Genomic DNA, 8,774 nt, shown 5'->3' with positions numbered 1-8,774 from the left:
CTGCCGCGCCATGTGGTCACCTCCAGGGCAGGGATTGAACTCATGTGGAAGTGGCTTTAGCTTCTTTGTGCTGTGCTTTAACCCGCTGAGCCACCAGGGAGGGCCGACAAAAACATATTTTTATGTGCCTACTGGCCACTTGTATTACTTCCCTCAATTTCTTTTTTTCTACACTTTGCCATTATTACTCTTGAGGGATTTTTTTATTTTAAAATTGGTTTGCAAAAGCTTTTGATTTAATGAGGTTATTATACCTGTTATACATTGCTGGCATTCATGTTTTTCAGCTGTTTATGATGACTCCCAGAACTTGTTTTCATGAGTCCGTCAGTTTTGTCCTATGTGGATCTAGATTTAATGTCATGCTTTTGCAGATAAAAATTCTCTATCGTGTTTCCTTTAAGTGGTTTTAGGGTTAATTTTTAAAGCATGAATATTTAATTCGTTTGTGTGTGTTTTATGATATAATGCTTTGTCAGGTTTTAATTTTTTCCCCAGTGGATAGCCAACTTTTCTAATACTGCTTATGGAATATTTCCTACTTAGAGAAAATATCATGTTTACTATGTACTACAATTAAAAAAAGAATTGTCAGCCAGGTTCAGCTGTGAGCTACTTTTCTAAGCACATTCTTCCATGTACCCTCTGCTTATTGGGGTTTTGTTCCTGCTGATTTCTTGGCCAAAAATTGTGATCTCCATTTCTTTTTTACTAAACCCTGCTTTACTTCAAAAACCCACTGTAAAGCTTTACCCTAACCACCATTTGGTTTCTAACTATTGTTGCTTGTCTTCGTATTTCCACAAATATATGATCAACTTCTTGAGGATAGAGGATGTCTCATTAGTCTTTACATCTTCCCCTGTTGCCTTTTACAGTCTTTAGAAAATGCTTATTGGAGGGCATCAAGTCTAATCATTATGTGAAAGTGTACACACACGCACATACAGACCACACACTCACAACTATGCAACTGTAGTTCTAAAAACTTAGTAAACAGCACTTATTGTGTCAGGGGCCCCAAGAGCACCCATAGGTTTGATGATTCACTTGGAAGACTCAGGACTGAGTATCTGGTGACACTCACGACTGCGACATGTCACAGTGGAAGGCTGCCTGGCAAAATCAGCAAAGGGAATTGGCATGCAGGGCCGAGACCAAGGGGTGCTGCGTGCAGGTGTCCAAGCTCCTCTCCCATGCAGGATGCTCGATCCCCCCCCAGCCATGAACCGTGACAGCGCCCTTGGAAGGGGCCAGTAGGGAAGCTCATTAGAGACTGGTGCCCGGGGTCTTTAGGAGCCGGCACCCCTGCAGGGCACACACCCACATTCCGGACTCTCAGAAGGAAGCAGGCAATCGGCATAGACCATGTAGCTTGTGGTTCAGCACTCACCAGTTCATGATGGGAACCCCCTGAAGGCTGAGTCCCCGATGCCAGCCATGGGCCACTCTTGTAATAAGCAGGCCTGTCCACGCAGGCAGTCGGGTCTGCTCTGTTAACTCTTTTCACAGCTGGTAAATACTTGAAGAGAGGAGAAAAAGCACTCATGTTAGAAATGGTCAGGGGACGTGTGTTAAGTACTCTGATTTCTCCTCTCTCCTTAGAGAAAGGGAGGTTGTAAGCCGAGTCATGAAGAAGAGCTGGACATGTTTGGCAGTGGAATGTAGGATTTGGTAGAGGTAGGGGTTTGCAAATTATGGCGGGACCCCCAAACTCGGTAGACAGCTGAGCATGGGATGTGGTGAAGTAGGACATCTTCCTAAACTGAGAACAGACTAAGCGGCACGTAGGACTGGGCACTTGGTGAGCGATCCTGGGGAGGAGACAGAATGAGGGAAGGTGGACTAGGGTGCATTTGCAGAAGCACAGTATGGGCTCAGAAAGCTGGAAGAGGCTGGTGCTTGTAAGCCTAGTTCAACGCTCTGCTTAAAATAGTCTCTCGAATACCTGGAAGTATGGAAGGATCAGTTTCAGTGATGGTGTGGAAGACGCTGTGTCAAGGGTGAACATGATTCAAAATAATTGCACATTTTTACAAGCTGTTTCAGCTAACAATTTTTTTAGACTTATAGTTAGAATTTCTTTTTAAAGTTGCAAGTAGACAGTAGATACTTTATTTGACGATCAATGACTTCTATATAATGGGTAAAGAAATAGGATACAGTGTAATCTGTCTCTTTAAAGGAATGATGTTGAAAAAAATATATACATATATTTTGAACATTTTGTTTACCAAAATAGAATAAGAATTCTCCATCAGCACTGTTTTTGTTTGGAATTAAACATTTCCATACTGATAAAAATGCCAAAAAATAAACCAACTTTTAAATTTCTTGCAGTTTTAATAATATAAGATCCTAGTGAAAGGTAAGGATAATATGTATTAATACATTTATTGATGACCCTGAAAAACATGCCATTCTTCCATTTTGCCCTTTGATTAGTTGCATGGTCTTATGTCCACTTTGTAGTCAGTAATTTAATATTTGCATAGCATCACAGAATAGAGTCCATATTCATTACCCTTTGATCACAGTCTTGTTTTTGTGACTTCCTTTTCCCGTGTTTACTGAAGCCATGCATCTTTCTATGTTGCAGATGACCATCCCAAAGCAAGAAAGCTTTCCTCCCTGTAACAGCTCTTTGCTGTTCTCAGTCAAGATAGTTTTAGAGTTAAAGTTGCCATGTAATGACAAAGATAAATTTCCAGCTTGAGGTTGTATTTCTGTTACATCAGGCTCTGTTCTTGAGGGGGCTAAGGTTTAAGAATCTTCATTTTGTTGCCAGGAATGTCCCTAGTGAAACTCACTCAAAATACAGAGTGCCATTTTCATCAACTTACTAATACCACATATGGAGTGCGATATATTTCTTTTATCCTACTGATTTATCATTTTATATCCACTTTGATATGTTCTGTTGCTAGTTTGTATCTGTGGGGTTCCACATAACCTTTGTGGGACCCTTGGGTGCAAGTAAACTATATAAGTTAAAAGATTTTGAAAATTGTAGTATGAGCAAAAAAACTAGCTGGTATGTTATAACGGATGCTTCTTTTGAAGTCTGTATCTCTTTTGTTTTCTCTTGATAGGAATATACAAACGTTGCCACAGCAATCTAACCTGGAATTGTAATCTGGAATTGTTGCAGATGGAACTGACCCTGCAGGACGCTATTTGGGAGCATCTCTCTTTGTCAGGAGTTAGAATTGGCACTAAAGCACTAATACTGTAACTTTCTTGATAAAAAAGTTTATTTTTCCGTAGTGGAATGCAGCAACTTTTTAAAACTTAGCTTTTAAATTGCAGTATTTTATTTTAAAAGTTGTATTGACTAGGTTTTTTTTTTTTTCCAAAAAGTCTCAAAAGGGCATTATTTGTGGATGAATTTTTCTCTGAGCATGGTTTGATAGAGAGAACTGAGTTATATCCAGACATTTATATATTGAAAGTTATCGGAATTGTATAGTATCTGTATGTAAACTTTATACAGTGGCCTTATGATAGCAATTTTATACCAGATTTTTCTTTACCTGATGACATTTTGGCTTATAACTTGAAGTTTTCTTAAGTTTCTGAAAATCAAGGCCTACATCACTCATACATTTCATGGTATGACCTAAGAAGGTTAATGAAAGGTGCTTCAAATTTTCCATCAGGTAGTTGTGAGTGCACTGAATTTTTAGTAATGGGTTCAGTAAGGGTCTTCCACAATGATTTGCTCTTCCAATTTCAAAATCCTATTATGGAAAATATGTAAAGATTTGTATGATCTATATTCCATCTTACTTTCCCTCAGGCAAGCAGTGCATTTCATGTTTTTAAAGGCTTTTTAAGCCTCTTACAGTCAAAATCTCATTTGGAAATTGTACTTCATTACTACAGCTTACATTTTGCAAGGTGTTTATTTTCAGTTCAGTTGATATGTATTGAATACCTAATTGTATAAGATAAAATTGATTGGATTTTAAGTGAAATTTTAGATTCCACTACCTTATTTCTTTGTTTTCTGTGTTCTGCCTATAGTAGTATACATTTTCAGTTAAGTTTTTGTGGAACATTTATTTGTAATAAAATATTATTACTCCTTCTACTTGAAAAAGTTACTTGTCAGTTTATGAGAATATTATTTAATTTCATGTGAGGCTTCTAGAACCTGTTGATATAAAATACTAATCTGTACTTACAGAGAACTTCCAAAATCAAAATCTGGCAAGAACTTGATTTTTTATGGCAGGATTATAAAATATCTTACTACAAATTTTTACTGTTCTTTTATGTAAAAGATAGGAAGCCATTTCCTTGGTGGATCAGTAAAAGGGGGGTAAGAGCACTTGATTAATTGAAATCAGGTAGTGAGTTGAGGTAGATGCTCATCTCATGCTGCGTGCCATCTCCACAGTCAGGTTTGCCAGCAAACATTCCACTACGGGAAGAATGAGATGTGTGCTCACGGGAGTGGTCTGGCAACTGTTCTGTTGTGCTAGGTGACCATGACATCTGCCTTACATCTTAAAATAATTTTCCTATTCCCATATCCTGGGAGAATGAAGAGCCTTACATTTAGCTAACATATACTTATTGTACAGGTTCCATCCTAAAATTAGAGCAGTGAATAAGGGCCCAAGATACATGGAGTCTGCCATTATGGTACAGTCTGATAGGGAAAATGGACTTGAAGTGTAAAATTGTAACTTGGTAAACAGCATCGATTCTCTTATTGTAGCTTTTTTTTTAAGGGCAAGATGGTTGATTGAGTGTTAATCATCCCACAACTAAGTTCTTATTTAGACCTACTTGGATATACTTTTGGCACTGTCTCAAAATGCAAAGCATGTTATTTGCAAAATTCCTACTTGTAGCATGTGTGTGTTAAGAAAATATTGGGTGCATAAGATCTAAGGGCTAAAAAGAAAGACTTTATAATTCAGAGTATGAAGTAAGGATAGAGACCATGTATGTCTTATTCACCGTTCCCATGCTGTCTGACATGTAGTAGCAGGAGCTCATTAAATATTGAGTGAATAAACGAGTAGAATGTGTTAGTAGAACTAAATATCTAATGTTACATGGAGCATGAGCAAAAGGCTATCCACAGCAGTTTTTTGTTGGTTTGTTTTTACTGGGGAGAATTTGAATTCTCCAATGCATTCGATTTTAGAAGAGAAATATCTGATTTTATATGCCATTTCTTGTCCACTTCCTCCCCTGTGTGCTAGGCCATTCCCTGGTATAGGGAAGACAGAAGATAGCCCCTGCCCTGAGGAACCTCATGCCAGTGGGGAAGAGATTCACAAAACAACAAATTGCAAAGTAGACTGTGAAGCAATAGACTGGACATAGATGCAAAGGGTCGAGAGAAATTGGGCATTCCCAGTTGAATGTTTCCTGGACACATTTCTTTCTTAGTAGTTTCACAAACCTCAGAAGGCACTTTTCTATTATGGTTTTGTTGTTTTAAATGTCTGTGGTTTGCAGGAAACTGGGTAAAGTTTACGCAGCATCTCTGTGTCCTCTAGCTGCCTGTAAATCTACAATTTTGTCAATATAAATTTCAATTTAAAGCAGCAATAAAATTATTCCAGAGAAAGCTGCTATATTTTGGAGGATACATTTTCATTTTTTTCTATTAGAAAAAAAGTTTTAACATTATGATTTGTATGGATGCACAATGACAGACTCCATTTTACCCAATATATCCTGTGTTTTCCTTTTTTTTTTTTTTTTTTTTTTTTTTTTTAAAGACTGGAGATACTTCTAGGTGGAAGCAGGAAAAAGTGAAGCTGGATTGGAAACTTTCTGCCTTTATCTAGTAAACTCAACCATCATCAGCAACAAATTTGCCGGCGATAACCACACAAAGAAGCACTGAGTAGCCAGAGCGACAGCGTCTTGGTGATGATGGTCCCCAGTATGGTCACAAGGACTGAAGGGAAGGTGAGGTCTTTGCCATGTTGGAAAGCCTTAGTGGAAGAGGCAAGACTCCCCAGGATCAGCCAACTCCCAGGAAGCCAAAGCTTGCAGGATAAGATGTGCCTTTGGCAGGGTCCAGTAAACCCTGGTTCTGTACCTTTTGCTTTTTTAATTTAATGTTTTTTAAATAATATCATAGTTTATTTTTACATCATTTTGTGCCTTTTTCCATCTCAGTCGTAGTCCCCGTGGGCTTCCCATCACCAAATCACCCATGTGCCGTCACCATAGGGTTCTGGACATTTAATGGGAACCCAGAAGAAAAGGGATTCCAGGTTCCCTAACAAAGTTCCAGTAAAAGAAATGGTATGAACTCTGAGTCCATTAAATTACAGAAGATTTGAAAACAGGTATCACAGTTGTAGAGTTATGGTACACTGGTGGATTGGGGCATGGACAGGAACATGAGATGAAGATGAGCTAACCGCTTCCTTTCCCTTGGTCAGGTGTCATGTCATGTTACAATTTCTAGCGTTACATAATATAGGAAACCTAGTGACAACCTTAAGCTTTTCAGCCCTTCACACAGTGGTTCTCTAAGTGAGGTCCCCGGCTAGTAGCATCAGCGTCACCTGGCAACTTGTTAGAAATGCCCCTCACCCCAAAACAAGTGAATGAGAAGCTCTGGAATTGGAACCCTGAAGTATGTTTTAATAAATCCTCCAGGGGATTCTGATACAGGTTCAATTTTAGAGTCACTGCTAACTTAGTAGTACTTAATGATGAGACATTTTTCTGAAGTTCAACAGCCCCTTGGTTTCTAGATTTTTTTCTATGAGATAAAACTAACTGTAAAATTTAAAAAGTGTAATGATTTTAAATGACTGCTTTTCTGTATTGGTTGAATATAATGAATGCTGTATTATTTTATAGAATAAAGTCATTCTTTTAAAAAATGTGGCTAATGATATCCACTGTATTCCTGTGAGTGAAATCCATGTAAACAAGCTTTACCTCCCAGGACTGCCTGCCTCAGACCAGTCTGGCGGGGCTCTACCCTGCTCTTCTTCCTCCCACATTGTAAAAGGTGAGTGAGCTTAGTTAAGATTGTGCTGAGTTGACTTTTTAGTAAAATTATTGATTATCATATTATTATTTACACTACTGATTTTCCTGCTGATCTTTTTTTTCCTCCCTCCCCTTGCTCTTCTTTAAAAAAAAAAAACAAAACCTTTTTTTCCTGACTAAAAGTACATAGACTAGTATTTTTTTTTTTTTTATAAAGATTATTTTTTTTTTTTAAGGATTTATTTGACAGAACTTGGGGTACAGGCCAGAGATAAAGTGGGTGAGAGGATTCACCAGGGACAGAGTGGGGAGCAGAACAGGCAGATCGACGAAGTACACTGCTGAGGGGAGCAGCGGGCGGGTCAGGAGAGGTCTGCCACGCCATGTGGTCACCTCCGGGGCAGGCGGGAATCGAACTCATGCGCAAGTGGTTTAAGCTTCTCTGTGCAGTGCTTTAACCCGCTGCGCCACCAGGGAGGGCCCAACTTACTGGCTTTTTATCAGCTGTGGTGGAGCCAAGAGGCTCCTCAAAAAGCTGGAGAATTACCACATGGAGACCAGTTCCACCCTTCGGTATCTACCCAAAAGAGCTGAAAGCAGGGCCTGTGTGCTAGTGTTCATCGCAGCGTTACTCAGTACAACCTAACGGCCATAACCTGTGTCCGTTGACAGATAAATGTACAATCAAAACGTGGCCTGCTGGAAGAAGGGAATCCTACCCAGCCGTAAAAAAGAATCAGATGCTGTGGTGTGCACGAGGCTGGAGAGCATGCATGTGAAATAAGCCAGCCACAGAAGGACAAGTCCTATATGTTATGTTATATTGAATAATGAGCTATCCAGACGAGGCTGGAAGTAATTTTTGTCTTTCTTTCAAAAACATTCACCCATTACTTAGGCACCCATTCTTGTACTTGTTGACTGTTTTTCTTTTTTAACCTCTGAAGGATTTAGGATTTCCCAATGTTCTAGAATTTATCCATGCTGGGTCTTTTTGCTAGGATTCTTTTATTCATTGTGCTCAGCTCCTGGTGGCCTCCTCCCTTCCGAAGACTTAGTTCCTTGCATTCTCCAAAAACTTTCTCTTCCACCATATCTCTTCTGAATCTCTGTTGTTATCTCCCTACCCTGAAGGTAGCAGCTGGTGATATGGACTCATTTGCTTGCCTTTTTTTTTCCCACTCTACTATTTATTTTAAAGATTTTTTTTTTTTAAGATTTAGTTATTTATGCATACAGAACTGGGGTACAGGCCAGAGGTGCAGGGGCAGTGAGAGGATTCACCATGACAGAAGGAAACAACAGGCAGATAGAGGAAGTACTCTGCTGAGGGGCGCATCAGGCGGATCAGGAGAGGTCTGCCGTGCCCTGTGGGTCAGCTCCCTGGCTGGGGATCGAACTTGCACTTTAGTGGCTGCGGCTCACTTGCAGTGCTGCATCCTAATCCGTTGCACCACCAGGGAGGGCCCTCCACTCTACTATTTTTTAACTCTGTAGACTTATCATCGAAGGGAACTCTTGGTATTTGTGGAATTCAGATGCTGATTTCTCGTCACTTTTGGCTTCTCTTCCATCACCTCTGCTCTGCACCTCTCTCCTCCATCTCTTCTAAGGCTTCTGCCCCAACTGCCTTCTTGTTCTGGTGTTCAGAAGAGCTCAGTCTTGGGCTCTCTTCTCTGCTTCCACATTTTTCTTGGATAGTTTAGTGTGTATTTTGATACCATGTGTTCGTTAATAGTTTTAAAAAATTGTCCCCGGTCTCCACCCCTCTCCCCAAGCTCTGCACACTTATT

At 39.7% G+C, this 8,774-nt stretch overlaps 1 protein-coding gene across 4 annotated transcripts in view; it reads left to right on the top strand.

The window, feature by feature from the left end:
* LOC101629185 (chromosome unknown open reading frame, human CXorf23) overlaps nt 1-6,802 on the top strand; it is a 46,484-nt gene extending 39,682 nt beyond the window's left edge. For all 4 annotated transcript variants that reach the window (XM_012730411.1, XM_012730412.1, XM_012730409.1 and 1 more), the window contains one exon: nt 3,093-6,802. In XM_012730411.1, the coding sequence (XP_012585865.1) occupies nt 3,093-3,122 (30 nt within the window). In that variant the 3' untranslated portion in view covers nt 3,123-6,802. The remainder of the gene's footprint in view (nt 1-3,092) is intronic.
* Nucleotides 6,803-8,774: the final 1,972 nt, after the last annotated feature.

Source organism: Condylura cristata, unplaced genomic scaffold (genome assembly GCF_000260355.1).
Source record: "Condylura cristata isolate star-nosed mole 26May11 unplaced genomic scaffold, ConCri1.0 scaffold00027, whole genome shotgun sequence".
Taxonomy (NCBI): Eukaryota; Metazoa; Chordata; class Mammalia; order Eulipotyphla; family Talpidae; genus Condylura; species Condylura cristata.
This window is presented reverse-complemented; position numbering and strand designations above follow the sequence as displayed.